Genomic DNA, 24623 nt, shown 5'->3' with positions numbered 1-24623 from the left:
TGGAAAGTTCTGATTTGAAGATCGTTTTTTGTTTTGTTTGTTTTGATGACTAATCAATTATGTGTAACACAGCGTCGTTTCAATATGATTTAGGGAATAATCTTAACGTTTCTTCGGGTCAGAAATCAGGCATTTTTGATCTTCCATGAATGTTTTTAAAATTGTTGCAAATGAGAAATTCTTTATCTACTTTCTCTTTAGGTTGTTAAAGCGGGATTAGAGCATTCCGAAAAAATGAGACGATATTTTTGGTTAGCATGTTGTGTAAATAGTTAAGAAGCACGCGTAAAAGTAACCTAAGCGAAAATAAACAATAAGAGGCTCTCATTTGGACATCAACGCAAGACCACAGACGAACTCAACTTTATGCTGATGTCACAAATGAACTCCAGTGTTCATATTTGACAGTTCGCTTGAACTGTTTACATGGACTTACATGAACTTGGAAAAAATCTTTGCGATTTGCTTCGAGCGAATCTAGTCGTCCACAAAAAAATTTCAAGTGCATTCAAACAGTACTAGTGAACTGTCAAGAAAAGTGTCAGTAAAGAACCAAATAACGTAATAAAATAATCCGCTGAGAAAGCCTAGTTACCCCCGACAACGTGTCGTTGTTGTTCCCGTGGTCAGAATCTCATTTGCTAGCGAGAGATAGAGCGTACCCACGGACTAATCGAACGTGCGTAATTGGGGTCGTCGGCGTCTCCGCGGTGCAAACTAGATCCTACACACCAGCCAATTTGCAATAATAAGTGGAAGTCGTATGTCGTGAGTGTCACCGCGTGTTAGTAGGTATAGGTAACTAGATCGATCAACGGCGACAACGACGACGACGGTTTGGAAATACCAGAATCACGTCGCTCATTTTATTGCAGCTCTTGCGCCAGACCACGCACTTCGACGTAGGTCGCTGGCGCGCGCGTTCGCGTGTATCCTGACGCAATTGCGCCAACAACAACCGCCATTAGAACTGGAAGGGGCGTGTGCCCCGGTCGGTCACAAGCCAGACAACTGCAAACGGCAATCTATCTCGCATAAATTACGCGCTCATGAAGGAAACCCTTCACGCACTTCAGTTGCGCCCGCTCAAAGGTTACACGAATGTGTTGCACCAGAGTTAAGACATTTTGACACCGCCACCGCGCCGTCGACCGTGGTCGGGTGACACTTGCTTTGCCGCAATTGCTGGAAGAATCGATTGGAATGGCATAATTTTTTTTTTCTTCTGAAAAAGTGAAGGTTTGCAAGAGTTGAAGATGGAGAAAAGCGCCTCGAGGTGAACTCCTGACAGGGTCCGAGGAACGAGTTTTTTTTAAACTTATTATAGTCTATTTAATGATTATTTATTGCGTGCGCAGATCCCCCAAGGGGTAGGTGTGTTTTATGTCTTGCAGTAAACCGTAATGGTTACGAAATTAATAGCTGCGAATGTTCGTCGATCGAAAGTGGAGTCATTCCTAAATGATATATGCATGCTGAGGCTGAGAGAAGAAATTAAGAATAGTGAAAAATGTGATTTACAAAGTTGCCGCCCTTGTTTCTTTACTCTAATTAATAATTTATGAAAATTGGAATAAAATTGACTGAATTTCTTCTTTCATTTAATGCCTCGATTGAGCTTAGCTTTCCTAATGTAAGAATATACATTTCAAACCTTTAAAAATTCGAATGTTGAATTGATTTTCTAGCAGAATGTAAACTAATTTTTAGTTGATACTGCAGGTCTCACTTTACAATAGTTTTTGCCACGGGGATTAGCTTCTTTAAGATGATAACTCTTCTTGGTAAAAACATAAAAACTACAAGGGGCAGCCCTATAGGGTTGCACGAACTGTAGACGTATGACTATACTACTTAATATAAAATATTTATTTTCTTAGTACATTTAGAGTATAGTTTAAGCACAACAATATAATATAATCACATTTTATGTATAGACCAAGCTTTCTAGTTATCTTTTGCTATTATTGTATCTTTCCTAGATTACGCATACAAATGTAGCGTGGTCTTAATCATATATCGAAACTATAAATATACACAAATCGAAAACAATTTTATATATGGACTTAAATGCGTTTTTGCTACGGTTTCTCGACTGGCTTTGTAGTATGGACTAGACCGGCAACAATTTTGACTTTTTTTCGGAACACTGTTAAATCACAAAAATTAAATTAAATTGTCTTCACATACCATTTGTCAAATATAAGCTTTTTCCGACAACTCTAGTTCACTCACAAGTGTTTTCAAGTTTGTATGCGAAAATATATAAAAATTGGCAATAGAAACAATAAATTCAGTAAAAAATGCCAGTATTATCATGTGCATCCCAAAATCTGCAGATACATAGCTTAAGGTGTAAGGATCAACATTGCCGAAGACTGAAAATTGATCCGATTTTTCCATAAACAGATATTCTCATATAAAGTTATGTGTTACCATAAGTTTTGATGTATGCAAAGTTACTGTGGAATTTTTTATATGATTTTAGGTTTTTATTTCCGAGTTTCCATATATATTCCTATGGAACCTTGAAACCTCTTGTGGGTGAACTAGAGCTATCGGACATAGCTCATATTTTGCATACGATTTGTACATCCAATTACCGTTTTAATTAGCAGTGTTCCGAAAAAAAAAAGTCGAAATTGTTGCCGCTCTAGTATGTACCTATTAGCAGAATCAAAATGGGATAGGCTGAGTGGAAATGAATCACGTGAAGTGGAAATGAATCAATGAATTGATCGAACCTAAATAATAAACTTTCGTTGTGCTTTCCATCGATCCGCGAAATGTGTTGCTAAAAAAGTTTTCGTCTTTGCGCAACGGAAGCACAGATTGCTATCATGCAGGTTACGCATACAACCGTTAACAAATTAGATATACCTACCTACACATTCGCCTCAAACATTGAACCCAAGCGCACAATGCAAAATGAGTCAACGCTGATGATGATGGGTAGAACGAAAGAGACAACTAGTACCACGACACTATGTTAACCGTGTTTGTAAATGGAGCTCGAATGTACAAGGGATTTGTGTACGAATAATTGTGTTCGAGATTGTACATAAAAGTGTGCTGGAAACGAGCACAACACAAAGGAAAGCATAGTGTTTGAACGAAAACGGATAAGCTTAGTCGCGTGTTGGACGGCACTGGGTAGCGTACCTCCACAACCAGTTTAACGGACTACTAACTCAGCTACACTAGCTGTGAAAACACACAGCACCGTGATCTGCTCCGTCTGCCGTTCAACAGCAGAGTTACCATATTCACAGATTTTTCTGTAATGTCACAGATTTTTTGCAAAATTTTTGATCACAGATTCTTTTTCACCGATAATAGATTTTTGGCATTTTGAAGAAAATTTCACAGATTTCCACAGATTTTTGGAAATATTGTAATTTTTCACAGATTTTTTCTGTTTTAGTCATCACAGATGGCAAAATGATTTTTTTGACCGAACACAGATTCCAATGTGGCATCCCTGTTCAACAGGCAACTGAGCTTGTCCGGCCAAATCCGTTCATTAAATAATCGATGATGACGTCATACATAGAAGCGTAGCGCGCTAGGTACACAAATCTGTCGTGTCGGACTTGGGAAGCGCTGTCTTCTGTGTGTAAATGCGTGATATTTTGACTAGGTTGTACATTATTTAAATTTTTAATGCAATGATATCAAATTTTTTTGGGTTTATCTATTGGACTCTATTTTTAGAAGTATTTCGAGGCGATATGTGCGAAAAATTTGAAAATTTATCGTGAGATGGCTGAATTATATGCGTTAAAAATTGGAGCACTTTTCGTTACATACCATTTTTGTAGAATTTGCAAAGTGCACCCACATATCGAAAACAATGTCAAGATTTTAGCGCAAACAACGCTACATACTTATGAAAAGCATGTTACAATCTGTCGACTCTTTCTCTCTCTCTGCAAGCACTATAGCGAAAACAGCTAAAACCGATGTAATCGGAAGCAAATCAGATACATCAGTTTTGATCGAAAGTTTGGAATCGCTCAATTTTAGCCCATTCATGCCCAATGGCATTGCCCATATTCTTTGTGGACAACAACGTTTTTAAACAGCTATAACTTTTGATTGAGGCAAGATCTGCTTGCAAAAACAAGTTAGGCTAATAAATGTGACTATTGCCTTTCATTTGAGTATTAAGTCTGATTGGATTCCGATCGAGCAGTGCTGCCAGGAACAGTTTAACCCATTCATGCCCATGTTGTTTGTGGACAACAACGTTTTTAAACAGTTATAACTTTTGATTGAGGCAAGATTTGCTCGCAGAAACAAGTAAGGCTAATAAATGTGACTATTGCCTTTCATTTGAGCATTAAGTTACAAATATCAGCCTTAGAACTGAAGTTATTGCAATTAGTCTGATTGGATTCCGATCGAGCAGTGCTGCCAGGAACAGTTTACGTTGACAACGGAAAATTAATTTTTCATATATCTTCGTTATTGTGCAATATTTATCAAAACTGATAAAACTTATCAATTTAGACTGTCTTTGGCTACGTTTTCCATGCAATTGAACTATTGTAAATATTCTTGGAGAACGGTATTGAGCATAGGATGGTAAAAATTGAGTAGATTCTAGCACTGCAAGGGAAGCACCTGTCTTTATGAAAAAAGTCTTTTCGTGTATCTTGCTCTCATCGTTTTCAAAGAAAAATAGTTTTGAAACCCTACAAGCACTAGAAAAAAGTTGGGCATGAAAGGGTTAAGTCGACAACGGAAAATGATTTTTTCATATATCTTCGTTATGGTGTAATATTTTTGAAAACTGATAAAACTTATCAATTTAGACTGTCTTTGGCTACGTTTTCCATGCAATTGAAATATTGTAAATATTCATGAAGAATTGTATTGAGCACAGGAACGTAAAAATTGAGTAGCTTCTAGCACTGCAAGGGAAGCACCTTTATGAAAAAAGACTTTTCGTGTGTCTTGATCTCACCGTTTTCAAGGAAAAATAGTTTTGAAACCCTACATGCACTAGAAAAAAGTTGGGCATGAAAGGGTTAGGAAATAATCCAATAGTATGTAACCCATCAGGGTAACAATTGAGCACTGGGTGGAAATATACTCACGGACGAACCGATTTATAAAATGGAACAAAAACGCGTCAGATGTTGTCCTAATTGTTTAAATTAAAATACGTTGTGACACCAGCAGCATCTGTATAATGGTTCGCGTGGTGAAACAACAGTACGCAAAATCCAAAGTGTATCGACATCGTGCCTGGTATGCTGCAATGAACAAACTCTTTCTTTTGTTAATGTTACAGATTATTTTTCTAGCTGTTTATTACCTTGTGTACATTCTATTTCACAAAACTGCCCGATTAAAGAAAAAAAAAGTAACAGAATGCATGCATTTTCAATGAATTCTGAATACTATTTTGATGCATATTACCACTACATGCGCAACTCAGGAAATTGCGCACCTTGTGTAATATCAATATACTTTTTGCTAAGCCTGCCCCGTCGCAGTTTGACAGCAGCGATCGCTTCATTTCAAAACAATCGTTATTTTTTAAGGAACACTCTTCGAATGCCTCTGTCACATGGGTTCTTCGATGATATCGACACAGATTTTTCATTAGGGCCTAAGTCGCAATGTACTCAAATGGAGAAAAATCAGTTTCAATATTCGGCGATGCTTTTCTAAATGTAGTTTTTATTGTAGGTATAAATTACTTTATGATCATGTTTTCCCTGAAGCATCTTTGGTTAAACCTTATGACAATATAACAAAGAATTTAATTTCTATGTGCTTTTAGTGGGTAGAAACTAAAAAAAGCTTACGCCCAATTTGCATTCCAGTCGTGATTTCGCCCTTCATCAACCACCATTTATGGAAGGGCTAAACCGTGAACACAATTTTCAGAAGGGCGCGGTAAATGGGCTAAACTGACTTTGTCTTGCTGGGTAGGGCTGGGTAAATGGGCGAGCTTGACAGTATACTTTTTAATAGGGCTCAGCAAATGGGCGCATAGAAACCCAATGCAAATGAAAGGGCGCGTGCATCTTTTCTTCAAATTTCATGAAAATATCAAAATATTCGAATGTTATGTGCAATAACTATAGAGTAGACATGATCATAGTAGATATTGCTTATCATTTATATAATAGAACTGCCGTTTAAAGAATAATTTTGTGAATAATAACCATACGCCCCGGTTCTGTCTAAAAATGTAAGTTTAGCCTTTATATTCCCTATGAGAAGAAGGGCCTAAGTCGAAATCTCGAAGAAAATGCATGTTTCGCCCTTTTGTTTTCTTTAATTATACATCGAATTAAAAATCATTTTAACTAATTTTCACCTTAATCTTGTAGTATTTTTGTCGCATAATGTCATAATAGCGAAAACGCAGTTTGTTTACATTTGCGATTTAAGCCCTAATGAAAGATCTATGTCGATATACCAATTCTACACCAATGTCGTATATACAGGTCTGGCGAAGATGGCACTTTGGTATTCGTAAGATGAATCTTACATGAGTGGTGTGAGTGATCACAGTATAAATCGACTTGCTTTCGTCATAGCGGTCGTTCCGCTCCCATTGAATCGTGTGACCGCTATGACATCGACCCGTTGTGCTTCTGGATTGTTTACATATTTTTGGTTGCCAACACTGGCAAACCGTGTGTTCTGCCTCTCCTATATATACCGCTTTGATTCTACACTCTACGTAGAGTGTATTTGTTTACGCAATATTATGCGGCTGGATGTTGTTGGCTCGAATCAAAACTTGTCGAAAGTAAACAAAGTTCAAAGTATCGTCAAACGGGCGCCCAGGTTGTGGAATCGTTACAGTTCAACGGGATGCTAAAGCGTTGCCAGAAAATTTTAATTTGTCAGATTAAGTTTTAGGAAACTTCTCAATTAAGCTCAGACGGAATGCTGCCCAGTTAAACTCATTTCGGGACCGGTTCGGATTTCTGAATGGAGTCATTATGGATTCCAAATCAAATGCAACAACCGATTCCGACTCAGAATCGGTTGTTGCATTTGAATTGGAATCCATACTGACTCCATTCAGGATTCCGAATCAAATTCCGAATGGTTTGACCGGGTGGCTGCTTCTAATTTGTATTCCGGCTCCAGTGATACAACCGCTTCTAGTTAGAATCGGCCTAGGAACGGAAGCGTCGGAAAGCCGCTGAGGAACCGCCCGGTCGAGGTGGCTGCCGACCCGCCGTCGGAAGCGAGCGAACCTGTAATCCACTCGTTTGCCCGGCTTATTCAGACATAAGGGCTATCCCTAGTTTAAGTCCGACTGAGCGGTAGCGGCAACGCTAGCAAAATGTAAACACAAATGAACACTCCGGATGAACCTATCGTCAATTGACATTTCGACGAGTTTTGATTCGAACCAATAATATGGGGCCCATATTATGCTCGCCGCTGTTTTGTACCGTTCACATTTAGTTGTAAATTTTTGTTTAATTTCGTGTTTGTGAACGGTTTTGTTTGTGCAGATAGATTAGATAATTTTTGTTGCGTGAATTTGTATAATTAACAGGGTTTAGATAGACTACTGCTCTTTTCTTACAAAAAAGTATGTGCTGGTTATGCTACAGTGATGACAGTTAAGGTGAGGCTGTTTTGTTTTGGAAAAAAATCGGTGTTTGAGGTAGATTGTGACCAGTGGCGTAGTAGCGATTCCCCCCTCCGAAATATTTTGAAGAAATAAGAATAAATTGAATATGTTCAACAAAAGTATGTCTAATATTTTAAATGGAATTCTCAAAGTTTCATTTGCAAAAGTTATCTTGTGAGAATATTTTCTTGCAGTGAAAATTAACGGCACACCTCGACACCTACCAGTCGGCTCGTTGTGGAGGGTAGATCAACCGCCGAAGACAAACGAGTAGATCGCGGCGTAGCTTGTAGATAAATGGCTCCTGGTATCGCGACAAAACTGGGAGCTTATTGGTTCACGAAACGGATATCGGTACCGAGAGAAATTCCGCCACATTCCGTAGTTCTTGACTGACGGCGGACATGGACTGAAGAGTATGCGAGAAGTATCCCCATAGTGACCACCAGGCGATTCGCTACCGTATCGGCGCCAATGGAACCCTGCTGCAGTACGCAAAAGGACGACCGACAAGCCAAAGTGGAAGAAGATAGTCTTTAACAAAAACCTCTTTGTTGAGTCACTTCGGTGAACAGCGCTGATGTGGCTGAAGGATTGTGACGGATTCTGACGTTACAATGCAACGAAAACTAGAGCAGGGATGCCAGGTGATATTTTGAAAAAAATTGTGCGTGGACCGTTTGAAAATCTGTGTCTACGGTCCTACGGAAAACTTGGCTGAAAACAAGATGTGGTGACCTTTTTTTTGGCTTTTACGTGAGGTAAAAAATTGAGAAATCTGTGCTAATCTGTGCATCTGTGAAACACAGGTAAATCTCTGAACTGGCGCCATGCAGTAGACGGCGTTCAGCTTACTGGTTAAATGAGTAGCTCAGTACGCTACACGCTGCTTATCTTAGAGCCAAAAGGCGGGTTCAGGGAGAAAGATCGGAGAGTGAGAGAGGAGCGCAAGCGCTTTAAAACGGGAGATCAAGCTTAGCAAGACAGGTTGCCATAAGTAGCTGTCCTGAGAAGTAGATGCCAATCCCTGGGGGGCATCATGACGAAGATGAGGGCCCGTCGACACCAGCTGAAATATTCCCGGGTAAGCTAGAGATAATCATTGAAGGCCTCTTCCCGAAGCACGACCCGACTACCTGGTCACCGACACCGTACGGCGAAGAAGAAGAAGCTAACACAGCAGAGTGGCACTAACGACTAACGACGAACTCAAAGAAGCATCGATGTGACTAAAATCAAAGAAAACCCCCGTTCCGGACGGAATACCAACCAAGGCGCTGAAAGCTGCAATCCTGGCATATCCGGACATGTTCAGGAAGTCTTTAGACGATGGCAATTTCCCCGAAATGTGGAAGGTACAGAAGCTGATGTTGCTGCCGAAGTCAGGCAAATCGCCGGGTCATCCAGTCTCGTATAGACCAATGCCGCAGAAGAATGAGCCAGATCCCGAAGAGCTGCTTCCAGAGTAGAGTACTGCTGTACGAGACAAACGAAGGGCAGCAGGCAATGTGAGTCGCAGCGGGCGTTCCTCAGGAACCACCATTCTCGGTCCAACTCTTTGGAACGGGACGTACAATGGGGTCTTAACACTGCGGCTGTCCGGGAAAGTGAAATTCGTAGGTTTCGTGGACGACGTGTCACTAACGGTGATGAGTGACACACTTGAAGAAATGGAGGTGTCGGTGACGGAGACAAAAGATGCGATCGAGAGCTTGATGAACGGGGTCAAACTGCAAAAAGCTCTACACAAGACGGATGTGTTGTTGGTCAGCAACTGCAAAGCGGTTCAGCAGATACAGATCACCGTCAAAGGGCACGTGATTACATCGAAGCGTGCATTGAAGCAATTGGGAGTGATAATCGGGGACCGGTTGATTTTATCGGAGAAAGGAAAGTGGACCAACCGGCTCATCTAAACCTGTCGACATGGGTCAATAAAGCACGAAGAGATGAGCTTCCACTTGAAACAGCTACTGCCGAGCCACGGCTGCTTCAGAAAGTATCTTCATCGGTTCGGGTGCGCAACGTCACTATTGTGCCCGGAGTGTGAGAACGTCGAGGAGACACCGGAGCATGTGATCTTCGAATGTCCGAAGTTTGAAGCGACGTGCAGGGAGCTACTTAAAACGGGAGAACCGGACATCAACCCGGATAGGGTAGGCTACAGAATGATAAGCGACGTAAAGACGTGGAACGCAGTTAACAGAGTTATGATGTAGATCATGACCGTCTTACTGCGGAAACGGCGTGATGAACATCGAGCAACGGTTTCGAGAGAGCAACCACCGCCCGAGAACTCCGCAGGAATAAGCTAGATTCACCGCCGACGTTGACTAGTCGAGAAGACTGCAACAGAGTTGTTGAAACGTCAGCGAACCGGACACCACGCTCCATCCGGAATCGCCAGACCGACTACTGTACCCCACCGGTTGTTCCGATAGAAATATAGCGAAAAACCGAAATCGGTATTGGGAGAACTTGTTTCGCCTGGGAACTCTCCATCAGCGTAAGCTAGATTCATCGCTGGGGACTAGACTGAGTAGACTGCGACGAGACACCACCAGTCGCGGGTGATCGGGGCACTAGTGAACCGGACGCCTTGCTTCACCGGGATCGCCGAACTGACCTCGGCACCTAGCTGATTGGCTCGGTTTCGGGAGAACTTCTCTCGCCGGGGAACTGTCTGTCGGAATAGGTTAGGTCAATCAAGGAAGTAGTGCTAAATGGCACAAGAAAAGATCTAAAGGGCTTAAAGTAGTTGTGGCGCTAAATGACATCGGACACGAAGCCAAAGGACTCAAGAAGTTGTGATACTGAAACCAAAGAAGAATCGGTAACGGGAGAACTTCTTTCGCCGGCGAACTCTCTGTCAGCGTACAATCAGATTCACCGCAGGGAACTGAGATTGAGTTGACAGCTACGAGACACCACCAGTCGCCGAACTGACCTCCGCGCCTGGCTGGTTGGCTCGCTTTTGAACTTCTCTAGCCGAGGAACTCATCGTCGTAGTAGGCTCGATCCATCGTCGGGGTACTAGACCGAGTAGTTCGCGAACCAGTCGGAAGCTCAACGAGGAAGTGGTACTAAATGGCACAAGGGAACTGAAGGGCTCTGTAAATTAGACAGTCTGAAGTTTGCCGCCCTGATTCGCACTAATTCTAGACCCACAGCTAGCTTTCCTACGACCATACAGAAATTGTCACGTTGCGTGGATGGTCGAAAACTGGAAGTGTGTCGGGGATAGGTGCTGTAATCCTACCGAAAGGACTAGTTGGATAGGAGAGTGTGCTGTGCACATAAAATAAAATCTTCCCGAAGTAATACCGTAAAGTAATGACGGGGAGGTTCCGTGCAATAATAGTTGTATTAGCGGGTCGGGTGACTAACCAAACCCGTTCCCTGGAGCATCTATTCACGAGACTGTGTATCCGGACTAGTATACGGAGGAGACAATATTTAAGAACTGTACCAATAAAGGTTTTTACACATTATTCGTTCGAGTTGTTAAGAAAATCGGTAGCATCCAGTCATATATCTAGTGAAGAGAGGTGACCAAATTTTTGCTTTGCTATTTTCTGGCTTGTCTTTCAATTTATTATGTCTCGTAGTTTTTGTCTCTTCCTTTGTATTCTTTGGGTTTTCATTTCGCGTCGGTCTCTAGCCCCTGCATAAATATTCTCCTGAAAAGACTCCGCTTATGGTAAAATGGATGTCGAACACAAGTAGTCTTCAAAGACTAACATCCCGTTTAAAATCATATACATTGAACTCGCTCCGATCATATCAGATTTTTCATATTAATGCTTATCCACTCTGAATATTTTGATAGAACTGACGCAGAAATATTACGAAAGTTCGCTCAGATAGGCTCGTGATTGTGGTATTCTATCTAAAGCAAGCAAATTGGCGATAAGTCTGTTATGAACCACTACCTCGTCTACATGCCCGCTCACAAAGTTGAGATCGACGGTGTGGTCACCGATTCGAGTTTATTGCGTATGGATTTACTGATGCACGTGGTAGGCAATTTCAAGGGCCCCTTTCTCCAACGAGCGAAGATTTTGAATGTTAATCTCACTAGACGAAACTAAATTGTGCGTCCCTTCAAACCCGCAACGGGTGATCTTTGGTGGGACTAGTTTGCGTTTCTTCGACAACGATCATCTGCCTGTTCTGCAATTTTAACAACGCGTCGTGCATTGTAATACATACGAACAAATAAGTCATTGTAACCATAAGACTCGTTGTGACAATTGCGCAAAGAATCATGAGTTTGAGTTTTTAGTAGGAAAGCTGAAAAGTTCGCCTATTGTGGAGAGACCATATCTCGCAATCACAACAGTGTTGCCGCTCCATCCCTGTACGAGAATCGTGTGAAAATGACAGAATCGAGCTGAAAAAAACTGAGTTACACTGAAAGTAAAACTGCTTCTTTTTTCAGACGTCGCAGAAATTTCTTGATGGCAAATTACCAATGTACATTTACGGTGATGTTGCGACATGTCAGCTTTAAATGATCACCTCCTCGAAGACGATCGGTCAGTAAACCAACGATCAGCTTTCCAGCCACTCCATCTCATCTGAACGTGACAACAGAATCAATTTTGTCCAGTGATTGATGCTACTAACATTTGCACGTTTTAGTTATTATAGCGATCGTTGCAAAATAGAAGGATCATCCATACATTCAGACATCACGCATCGCGTAAAGGTTTAACAAACCGAGGAAAATTTCTTCTCGGAAGCCTCCCCAAAACATCGACCCATTCGGGGGGGCAGTGGTAGTGCGCTTGTTGTTGTTGCACATACATATACGGGAATTGCTATGTACACGATCGTTACTCAGCAAAAGCTACTACAGGCACGCGATGCACGTAAAATGCAGCGCGAACATCTTTCAGTGGGCTTGCACCGCATCTTGAATCCTCCTCCCTCCGGAGCGGCATACTTCGAACTGCAGTTATTCAATAAATTCCTATCGCGTAATACCCCACACCGCCAGCCCAAACTGGTCAGATTGCCCGCTGATCAGCTCGGGGAGATTTCGCACGAATCTCCCGCAGAAGAGCTTTGAACTACAAAAGCGAAAGTACATGTATATTATTAGTACACACGTTCGCTTAAATGCCTTGACCACGCACGGCTTACGGGGGGGGGCAGCTTACGCGTCCTATCGCGGCTTCTTCTGGATCCCAACCGGTTAAGCTATGATGCAGACTTCCCGCTTGTTCGAAACGATGCCACCAACTCGATGGCTCCGTCTTCGATGCGGTTGTGGCATAAGAAAGCAAACCATCATACGGGGGGCGGGTGGCACTCATTCCGGGATTGCCCCGCGGTGTACACCGTCTGGTCGATACGCCAACCTAACTATATCTGAGATACCGCGACGTCTGTAAAAATGTGTGTGCAAAAGTAAAAGTTCAACGCCGAAGAAATGCTACTGGATGGAGCCGTGTTGCGTCTTCGCAGGTGATCCCCGGAAGCGTTTACTGACGTGTTAAATTTGATGAGCGGCATCATTTCATACTCAGCTGGGGGTATTTATTCTAAAAAAAAATTCGAGTCGGTTCAGAAACGGCGCCTCAGAGGAGTCATGATCCCGGATTTAGGCTTCTCTGTCACACACTAACCGAACCATGTATATATTTAAATAAACGAAAACTAATTGGAACGGAAATCGCCATTTATTCAAGCATTGCAATAAAAAGGTATCTGATCAACACCCGAGACTAATCAAGAATTGAAACCCCTCCCAAAACACTGTCCAACAACGACCAGCTGCCGGCGCTAATCATACCTCTAAGCCCCCAACCGTTCCCATCGCTACGCCGCCGCCGCCTACTAAAAGACGAAAAAAATATAAATAAACAAGAAAATAATAATGCAAACACATTCACGATTTTCCTTTCATGAATGGCTGCTTATTTATGGCTTAACGTTATTCAATTCGACCTGCATCCCTGCAAATTTCCCTTTCGACTGCCGAAGCTGTGGTGAACTAGTGCTAGCCGGTTTTTTCCCGCCAATACCAATACTGCCAGTGATAGTAAGAAGAGCATTACATAGTATTGGTTTGACATCAACCCAGGTCTAGACCCGGGCGAAGAAAAAGCTGATCCCGCATCCGCATAAGATGTGCACTTAGCGCACAAAAAATAAATAAAAATAAAAACAAACGAGCAACATAAAACCTGGGCCGTAAAACCATCATTACTTCAGCAGCTTCAGTCTGGCTTGCTACGGCTCCGACTCAGATTGATGCGGTAATCAGTCAGGGCGGTAGGCTGACTGTCCAAAATGCTATGGAAATGCTGATCCGGCCGCAATCCAATCGAGCTATCGGAAGAGATCAGTGGCAATGCCCTTTACGCCACGGTCGTCTCAATTTCATTTCTCGATTTGCTAAAATGTAGTGCAAAACTGCAGGTACCGTTAAGGAGTTGGAATTACCTTGCGCTTGAAAAGCGGGCACTGGACACCTACCGACTATACTGATATGCCGCTATCGATAAGGCCTGAAACGATTACGGATTACGTACGGTGCCACGCAACGCCTGATGACTGTTTATGGGGGAAATTGGACCGGTCGCGGCGATCAGGGGGGCGGTCCTTTGGTCGTGGTTTTGAACCTGAGGCATGCAGCGGACAACCCCCTCTGGAAGGTTTGCAACCGTGAAATAATGGTTCGGAAGGTTTGCCGGTTATGCGGATGTGTGGTGATTGAAGGTGTAAAAGGGGGACGTGGGGTACGGGCGCGAGTTCATCTCTTATTTAGCATTGAAGTCACTCGTTTGTTTTAGTCGTTGGGTGGTATACAATTGTAATGTCGTTTTTGCTTAAGGCGAGACTAAATCAGGTTCTAGCCCCAACTGCCGTCAAAATGTATGAATTGACAGCGGTTGGGATTGAAACCAAAACGGCATAACAAAGACATTTAATCAGACACATAGAAGGCCTTGACTAGTGCAGAACTAAAAACTGTTCCTGATCATTTTCGCAATTTTGTTTTGTTTACCAGTTAATTCCGTGACAGCAAGTTCCTCAACGCCGATCCGCTGGTTCTGAATCATCATTCCTGTTCCTATTGAAACATTTCGGAGTCAGTGCGCCATTGGACAAACTGGAGAGATCTCGCGGATCTTTTGCTATTAAAAAACTCAACTTCCTTAACGGTGGCAAATCGTATTGTAGGATGGTCGTGTAATGTTTCCGGGATCACTAGTGGGTTCATTGGACACTAGTACACACCATGCTGCAGTACAGTCGTTGGACACTTTTTAACTGGACCGCTTTTTAGTTGGACATCCGCTAGTTGGTCCATGGTCTAACTTAAAGACGCTGAATCCATCCGGATAAAGACTCGCCAACTCTATCGTTTGTTTACCATTTATCTGCCAAAAATACTCATTCGAAGAAAATCGCTTCGAATCTTTCTCGAACGACGATCATTAACAGGTTTCTTGCTCGATTTGAATGACACTGACAGATAAATGGTAAACAAACGGCAGAGATGGCGAGTCTTTATCCAGGAAGATTCGGCGTCGTTAGTCCAACTAAAAAGCGACCATTTAATATTGTGGTATGACTCAATTTGATGTTATGCACCTCAGCTTTCCCTTCATAATTGAGATACGAAGGGCCTTGTCCGATTTTGCATATTATCCCAGTTAGAATCAACTCGTTTCATAAATCTTATTACCATATTATGATATGATTGCCAAATCTCGCAGCACTAAGGAACCCTTAAAATTGCCTACCACGTGCATCAGTAGATCCATACGCAATGAACTCGAATCGGTGACCACATCGTCGATCTCAACTTTGTGAGCGGGCATGTAGACGAGGTAGTGGTTCATAACAGACTTATCGCCAATTTGCTTGCTTTAGACAGAATACCACAATCACGAGCCTGTCTGAGCGAACTTTCGCTCTCTGTCACGGCTGAATATTTCTGCGTGTTCTGTAAAAATATTCAGAATGGATAAGCCTTGATATGAAAAATCTGATATGATTCAAGCGAGTTCAATGTATATGATTTTAAACGGGATGTTAGTCTTTGAAGACGAATTGTGTTCGACATCCATTTTACCATAAGCGGAGTCTTTTCAGGAGAATATTTATGCAGGGGCTGGAGACCGGCGCGAAATGAAAACCCAAAGAATACGAAGGAAGAGACAAAAACTACGAGAGACACAATAAATTGAAAGACAAGCCAGAGAATAGCAAAGCAAAAATGTGGTCACCTCTCTTCACTCGATGTATGACTGGATGCTACCGATTTTCTTAACAACTGGGACGAATAATGTGTAAAAACCTTTATCGGCAATACATATAAAAAATCTATTTCATGTGTGAAAAGATGGGTGGGTAACATCTGGGACATAACAAGAAAGCCTTGACGGCAATTAGACTGGTAGTTCAAATCCTATACGACCTAATTAACAATTGACCAACTAGGTCACAGCTCTTAAAAATAAAGTCCAAAAAAGAACTTTCGTTAAAAAATTTTTTTTTTCGATATTGCATCACATCTCGACGTTTCATGCATTTTAAAGTCATTTGGCATCAAAAATGCAAATTCGATTTTGAAATTTTCCTTTACTCCCCCCTTTGAACAAAAATCGTCAAAAAAAGTCAATTTTCGTTAAAAAATTTTTTTCGAGATTTCATCAAATTTTGACGCTTTATGCATTTTGAAGTCATTTGGAACCAAAATTACCAGCTCGATTTTGAAATTTTCCCTCCTTCGAACAAAAAAAGGCCAAAAAAGAACTTTCGTTAAAAATTTTTTTTGCGAGGTTACATCAAATCTCGACGTTTCATGCTTTTTAAGGTCATTTGGCATCAAAAATGCAAATTCGATTTTGAAATTTTCCTTTACCAGCTCGATTTTGAAATTTTCTTCCCTTTGAACAAAAAACGTCAAAAAAAGTCAATTCTCGTTAAAAAAATTTTTTCGAGATTTCATCAAATTTTGACGCTTTATGCATTTTGAAGTTATTTGGCACCAAAAATACCAGCTCGATTTTGAAATTTTCCCTCCTTTGAACAAAAAAAGGCCAAAAAAGAACTTTCGTTAAAAATTTTTTTTGCGAGGTTGCATCAAATCTCGACGTTTCATGCTTTTTAAGGTCATTTGGCATCAAAAATGCAAATTCGATTTTGAAATTTTCCTTTACCAGCTCGATTTTAAAATTTTCTTCCCTTTGAACAAAAAACGTCAAAAAAAGTCAATTCTCGTTAAAATTTTTTTTTCGAGATTTCATCAAATTTTGACGCTTTATGCATTTTGAAGTTATTTGGCACCAAAAATACCAGCTCGATTTTGAAATTTTCCCTCCTTTGAACAAAAAAAGGCCAAAAAAGAACTTTCGTTAAAATTTTTTTTTGCGAGGTTACATCAAATCTCGACGTTTCATGCTTTTTAAGGTCATTTGGCATCAAAAATGCAAATTCGATTTTGAAATTTTCCTTTACTCCCCCCTTTGAACAAAAATCGTCAAAAAAAGTCAATTTTCGTTAAAAAAAATTTTTCGAGATTTCATCAAATTTTGACGCTTTATGCATTTTGAAGTTATTTGGCACCAAAAATACCAGCTCGATTTTGAAATTTTCCCTCCTTTGAACAAAAAAAGGCCAAAAAAGAACTTTCGTTAAAAATTTTTTTTGCGAGGTTACATCAAATCTCGACGTTTCATGCTTTTTAAGGTCATTTGGCATCAAAAATGCAAATTCGATTTTGAAATTTTCCTTTACCAGCTCGATTTTAAAATTTTCTTCCCTTTGAACAAAAAACGTCAAAAAAAGTCAATTCTCGTTAAAAATTTTTTTTCGAGATTTCATCAAATTTTGACGCTTTATGCATTTTGAAGTCATTTGGAACCAAAATTACCAGCTCGATTTTGAAATTTTCCCTCCTTCGAACAAAAAAAGGCCAAAAAAGAACTTTCGTTAAAAATTTTTTTGCGAGGTTACATCAAATCTCGACGTTTCATGCATTTTAATGTCATTTGGCATCAAAAATGCAAATTCGATTTTGAAATTTTTCTTTACTCCACCCTTTGAACAAAAATCGTCAAAAAAGTCAATTTTCGTTAAAAATTTTTTTTTTCGAGATTTCATCAAATTTTGACGCTTTATGCATTTTGAAGTTATTTGGCACCAAAAACACCAGCTCGATTTTGAAATTTTCTCTCCTTTGAACAAAAAAAGTCCAAACAAGAACTTTCGTTAAAAAAAAATTGCAAGGTTACATCAAATCTCGACGTTTCATGCATTTTAAAGTCATTTGGCATCAAAAATGTAAATTCGATTTTGAAATTTTCCCCTTTGAACAAAAATCGTCAAAAAAAGTCAATTTTCGTTAAAATTTTTGTTCGAGATTTCATCAAATTTTGACGCTTTATGCATTTTGAAGTCATTTGGCACCAAAATTACCAGCTCGATTTTGAAATTTTCCCTCCTTTCAACAAAAAAAGTCCAAAAAAGAACTTTCGTTAAAAAATTTTTTTGCGAGGTTACATCAAATCTCGACGTTTCATGCATTTTAAAGTCATTTGGCATCAAAAATGCGAATCCGATTTTGAAATTTTCCTTTACTCCTCCCTTTGAACAAAAATCGTCAAAAAAAGTCAAATTTTCGTTAAAAATGTTTTTTTCGAGATTTCATCAAATTTTGACGCTTTATGCATTTTGAAGTCATTTGGCACTAAAAATACCAGCTCGATTTTGAAATTTTCTCTCCCTTGAACAAAAAAGTCCAAAAAAGAACTTTCGTTAAATTTTTTTTTCGAGATTGTATCAAATCTCGATGTTTCATGCATTTTAAAGTCATTTGGCATCAAAAATGCAAATTCGATTTTGAAATGTTCATTTACTCCCCCTTTGAACAAAAATCGTCAAAAAAGCCAATTTTCGTTAAAAAAATTTTTTCGAGATTTCATCAAATTTTGACGCTTTATGCATTTTGAAGTCATTTGGAACCAAAATTACCAGCTCGATTTTGAAATTTTCCCTCCTTCGAACAAAAAAAGGCCAAAAAAGAACTTTCGTTAAAATTTTTTTTGCGAGGTTACATCAAATCTCGACGTTTCATGCATTTTAATGTCATTTGGCATCAAAAATGCAAATTCGATTTTGAAATTTTTCTTTACTCCACCCTTTGAACAAAAATCGTCAAAAAAGTCAATTTTCGTTAAAAAATTTTTTTTTCGAGATTTCATCAAATTTTGACGCTTTATGCATTTTGAAGTTATTTGGCACCAAAAACACCAGCTCGATTTGAAATTTTCTCTCCTTTGAACAAAAAAAGTTCAAACAAGAACTTTCGTTAAAAAAAATTGCAAGGTTACATCAAATCTCGACGTTTCATGCATTTTAAAGTCATTTGGCATCAAAAATGCAAATTCGATTTTGAAATTTTCCCCTTTGAACAAAAATCGTCAAAAAAAGTCAATTTTCGTTAAAATTTTTGTTCGAGATTTCATCAAATTTTGACGCTTTATGCATTTTGAAGTCATTTGGCACCAAAATTACCAGCTCGATTTTGAAATTTTCCCTCCTTTCAACAAAAAAAGTCCAAAAAAGAACTTTCGTTAAAAAATTTTTTTGCGAGGTTACATCAAATCTCGACGTTTCATGCATTTTAAAGTCATTTGGCATCAAAAATGCGAATCCGATTTTGAAATTTTCCTTTACTCCTCCCTTTGAACAAAAATCGTCAAAAAAAGTCAAATTTTCGTTAAAAATGTTTTTTTCGAGATTTCATCAAATTTTGACGCTTTATGCATTTTGAAGTCATTTGGCACTAAAAATACCAGCTCGATTTTGAAATTTTCTCTCCCTTGAACAAAAAAGTCCAAAAAAGAACTTTCGTTAAATTTTTTTTTCGAGATTGTATCAAATCTCGATGTTTCATGCATTTTAAAGTCATTTGGCATCAAAAATGCAAATTCGATTTTGAAATGTTCATTTACTCCCCCCTTTGAACAAAAATCGTCAAAAAAGCCAATTTTCGTTAAAAATTTTTTTTCGAGAAATTTTTTTTAGTGAACTATCGTTTTCAATGTAAAGCGCTACGATTTCAGCGCGCTCTATCTGCCATTTTTCTTGTTCTCAATTTTGATTCCATCAAAGCGATATTTCTGAACGATGACAATGCATTTTAGCCAAATTTAGCTAGCTTCTGTTTATGTGTATCCAAGTAGGCCTTACAATCGGTATCAACTTGACAGCATGTTTCGCAAAACTTCAACCTCCAAAATTGATACAGGAATCGGCAAAAAGGCAATCCGTACCGCACCGAACGGGACCCTGTCTCTTTCACGGCCAGCTTCGAGAGGTTCTTCTAATCAGGTGCGTTTATACCCTAATAGTTTACCAACCAACGATACCGATACCGTTCGCTTCCATCAGAAACAAACCGAGCGTCCGAAAAGTGCCGGTCACTGCTGCCAAAGCTCGACTCAGCAGCAGCTGCCACGCCGTCCATGGACCTCCAGTGTAGCCGTGGAGCCAAAGAAGCTGATTCCGAATCAACCAAGCCGTATACCCGGATATCGTCCAGCTTATTTGCGGGCTAAGAAATCACTTGTGTCGAACGGCAGTGGGGGAGCCCCGGATGACGTTGAGTGTCTTCCCCAGCTAGAAGATGAGCATCCTCCAGCGCTGGTTCCTAGTGAACTGTCGAGACAGACAACTTTTGTGCAACAGAGAAGCGAGGATCAACCAAAGAACACGGCATTTAACGAATTGATTCCGAAAGATTTAGACTGTGAAGGTGTTAAGAGAAAAGAAATGCAAAAAGAGCTCGAGAAGACTGTTCAGAAACTATATGAACTAGAAATAGAAAATTTGGAACTGAAACGATCCATTGCTTGGAGTCAGACTGCGCTTGAGCAGCGAGATGACCGGATCAGGGAGCTGGAAGGATTTATGGTTGACGTTCGAGTCGAGCTGTTTAGACTGTGCTCGGCGCTAGAAAGTCGTGAGCTGGAGAATGAAGAGCTGAAAAAACGACTGACCGAAGCGAAGGATACCGAAGAATTGAATAGCAAAATTTTACAACTTACCGCGGAACTCACAAGATTGCGAGAAGAAAACGAAACTCTTCGGAAGCTGCAAAATCATTTTGATACCGATTTCAAAGAGGTTGGCATATTTTTATTCAGTTATTTTAGTTAATGAATTATTAATAAAAATGTAAACAGATTGACGAAGAGTTAATAACTCCGGGAGAGTTACCCGATGGATCGGTGGAGCCAAGTTCGGAACACGGTAGACAGCAAATCGCCATAGACCGACTTGAACGCAAACTGAACAAATACCGGGTGGCTCGTGCAAAGCTGAGAGATATGTTGGATCTGCTGACAGAGGACAATCATCGGTTGAGATCTATTATGTGAGTAAGGGACATGTTTTGGGATAGGATCGAAGCTGAACCAAAAGTATACGTAATTTCGTTTTTGTTTACTAGCGAGAAACACCAGATCGAAGGGCCCTCGATGATAGGCGATTTCAATTGCAGTGTCCCCGAAGAGTTCGGTGAAGAAGGCATCAATCGGATAGCAATTCATGAGAATTTGCGAAGCCGGAAAAGAGCCAAGCAAAGCTCCATTGCGGTTAGGAAATATAAAGGATAACCGCAAGGTCCTTTTTAGGATGTTTAATAAGATTCCAAAATTTACAGTGAACTGTATTTAATATATTTTTTGAAATGACCTTTATTAAGCAAAAACTTATTTCATATCAGTTCATAAAACAAACTCTCCAGCACAGAAATGAAAAGACATGGTCACATGCTCAATTTGTTTCTAACCTCAAAAAGGAACAACCAAATACTGTCACATTTTTCATCGAAAGTTTGGCGAGTATTGTCTGAGTGGTGTATATTACCCACTCGCCTGTTATTCGCTCGGTAAACTAGGAATGCGTCACCCGCGGATATATCCGAGCCGGTCTAACCAGCGGGCTGCCTGCTAATGAGCTTTAAATAGGTCACATGAATAATGAATGCATGTCACATATTAGATCCAACCGAACGTCACGATGAGCAGGGATGGGGAAGATCGTTTGCATATATTCCGGTTGAGTTCGATCACCGTTCGATGATCCAACTGATCGCATTGACGCCGTCGCGTAAATACACGCTTACAATAGCTGCGCGGATTGAACATCAATCAAGTCTCACGCAGCTAAACTTGACGACATTAAGCCGGATTTGGAATTGGCTATGGAAAAAAGATCAGTCTAATAGAAGAATTAATACACGCGGAATCAGTCACAAACTACTTGTACGAATAGGAAAAGTCTTAGGACTTAACATAAACAAAGACCCAAATAAAGCGAGCTGTCAAAGATGCTAACCCATGTGGCAAAACCATAGCCAACCAAGACCGGAAGTGTCAAACAAGAACGTGTTTATATTCTCATAAAAAATCAACGATCATAATGACCGTCGTAGTTACAACTTTAGTTTGGGTTGTCCTGGTATGGCGGCGCTAGTGTTTTGCCGTTTTCTCGTTGAAGTGATTCCACAAATATTTTAAACTAATTTCTTCGAAGATGGAAGCCTATATTCTCTGTGTCCACACGAAGTTATGATGCAACAATCACAGAATGATGAAAAGTGAAACACCATCAATCATCAACCTGAACACAACGGAAAAGAAAACTTGATCTTGATCGCAGCGATAAAATTCGCAAACCATCATAATAAATTTGATCGATGCTAAAGAAAAACAAGAGTGGATACCTGTGTATAGATGCCAGGTTGGTTACGGGCACTCCGAAGAAAGTCGCTTGTATTGTGTACCAATGTAAGCCGTGCCTAACAAACTGATGATGGGAACTAATTCAGATGAACCCGTTAGTAGTGGGAAAAGGAAAACAAAATGCACACCCACCTTTTACAGCTCCGGTTGCTGTAACTGAAGAGTTTGAACGACTGCAAATAATCTGCGAACCTGTATTTGCTTTTGCCACAATCTTCCGATGCCGGAAAGGTCGGATAGCGTTACAAAGGCAGATGAAGGCCACTGTTATAATAGTTGGAGCATATAAGTTCAACATCATATTTCTCAGCATGCAAAAAACTAGGGTCTACCATACCGGGAAATTGGGTGCGAAATATTGAGAAAAACAAACCAAACATATCGATTGTTATAGGTATGTCCGTTTCCGCAAACTTAAAGCTTCTAATTACTTCGTCTTTGTTTTCTTTATGAGGTTTCCCTTCACAAATCCAAATCAAATGGGTTGGTTTCGAAAAGTGGCTGGAGCACCTTTATCGAATGCATTTAAAAATGAACTAATTTTGAGTGAGGTGCAAAAACTACAAAAGACATTTGAGTGGAGTATTTTTTATCAATTTCTACGTGTATTAGGCGTTCTACAAAAATGTTTCGATGCCCTGTCGTCAGCAGCTAGTCGGAACCTTACTTACTTGATACTTAATGGGCTACAACTGCTCCTCGATACACCTACGCCGAATGGAGTGTCCTCCTCCATTGGACTCGATCCTCGGGTCAGTCGCTTCCAGTCGCCCTGAATGTTGAGCGCCCGCTGGTCTTCCTCAACCGCACAAAGCCATCGTGTACGCGGCTTGCCACGAAACCGACGGCCTATTCAGGGTTCCCTGTTGAATATTGTCTTCGCTTGACGCTCATCCGGCATTTCGTCTTCGTACGCAGACTACGGGACTTAAGCTGGTTACGAATTCCGTAAACAGCCCTATTTACGGCTGCAATACGCCTTTTCACCTCGCGAGTAACATCGTTATCTTCTTCGACTTCGAGTGCTTGCAGTTCCTCCTCGAGCATTGTGCACGTTTCGTGCTCGTAGAGAACCACCGGTCTAATCAGTGTGTTGTACACGGCGCATTTCGTGCTGTTGTGAAACTTCTTGAATCTCAAAGTTTCGTGGAGCCCCTAGTAAGCACGACTTCCAGAGATAATACGCCTTCTGATCTCCCGGCTGGTGTTATTGTCCGCAGTCACCAATGAGCCTAGATAGATGAACTCGTCAACCACCTCGAACTCGTCGCCGTCGATCGTAATACTACTGGCCAAGCGTTCCCTATCGCGATCGGTTCCGACAGCCAGCATGTACTTCGTCTTGACCACATTTATCTTCAGTCCTACTCGTGCTACTTCACGCTTCAGTCGGATATACAGATCTGCTACCGTCTCCCTATTTCTACCGATTGTGTCCACGTCGTCAGCGAAGCACACGAACTGTCCGGACCTCGTGAAAATCGTGCCCCGCATGTTGAACCCCGCTCTTCGCATTGCACCTTCCAGTGCCATATTGAACAGCAGGCAGGACAACCCATCGCCTTGTCTTAGTCCCCTGCGTGTTTCAAACGGACCCGAGAGGCCTCCCGAAATTTTGACACAACACCCTACACCATCCATCGTAGCCTTAATCAGTCTTGTCAGCTTCCCAGGGAAGCCGTTCTCGTCCACCATTTTCCATAGCTCTACACGATCTAGCGTGTCATATGCGGCTTTAAAGTCGATGAACAGGTGATGTGTCGGGACCTGGTATTCACAGAATTTTTGGAGAATTTGCCATATAGTAAAGATTTGGTCGTTTGTTGAACTGCCGTTGATGAAACCGGCCTGATAACTCCCGACAAATCCATTTACAAGTGGTGATAAGCGCCGGAACAGAATCTGGGATAGCACTTTGTAAGCGGCATTTGTCACTGTGATCGATCTGTAGTTTTCAGTCCAATTAGTCGCCTTTCTTGTATATGGGGGTGATGATCCCTTGCTTCCACTCCTCCGGTAGCTGTTCCCTGTCCCAGATTCTTTCGATTATTCGGTTCATGCATTCCGTCAGTTTCTCCGGACCCACCTTGAAGAGTTCCGCTCCTAGACCATCCTTACCAGGTGCCTTGTTGTTCTTGAGCTGTTGAATAGCCTCGTGAACCTCATTCATAGTGGGCGCCGGTACATCCCCGTCAGCTGCGACACTGACACAATCGTCCTCCTCAAACGCC

At 40.9% G+C, this 24623-nt stretch overlaps 2 protein-coding genes across 2 annotated transcripts in view; both read left to right on the top strand.

Annotated features, from left to right (window-relative positions):
* LOC131687305 (peroxidase) overlaps positions 1-24623 on the top strand; it is a 46740-nt gene that overhangs the window by 8876 nt on the left and 13241 nt on the right. The window lies entirely within an intron of this gene.
* LOC131687313 (chromosome partition protein Smc-like) lies at positions 19842-21058 on the top strand. Its single transcript, XM_058971390.1, has 3 exons — positions 19842-19975; positions 20036-20770; positions 20830-21058. The coding sequence occupies exons 1-3, from the start codon at positions 19856-19858 to the stop codon at positions 21022-21024; spliced, it is 1050 nt and encodes a 349-aa protein (XP_058827373.1). The 5' UTR covers positions 19842-19855; the 3' UTR covers positions 21025-21058.

The sequence above is a fragment of the Topomyia yanbarensis genome, chromosome 1 (assembly GCF_030247195.1).
Source record: "Topomyia yanbarensis strain Yona2022 chromosome 1, ASM3024719v1, whole genome shotgun sequence".
In the NCBI taxonomy this organism is placed as follows: domain Eukaryota; kingdom Metazoa; phylum Arthropoda; class Insecta; order Diptera; family Culicidae; genus Topomyia; species Topomyia yanbarensis.
The sequence above is the reverse complement of the archived record's forward strand: the minus strand, read 5'-3'. Positions and strand labels throughout refer to the sequence as shown.

Coding starts and splice junctions, on each gene's coding strand:
- LOC131687313 (XM_058971390.1), top strand. CDS start 19,856: ATGTTTCGCAAAACTTCAACCTCCAAAATTGATACAGGAATCGGCAAA. Junction 19,976..20,035: donor CGAGAGGTTCTTCTAATCAG/GTGCGTTTATAC, acceptor CGCTTCCATCAG/AAACAAACCGAGCGTCCGAA. Junction 20,771..20,829: donor TTGATACCGATTTCAAAGAG/GTTGGCATATTT, acceptor AAATGTAAACAG/ATTGACGAAGAGTTAATAAC.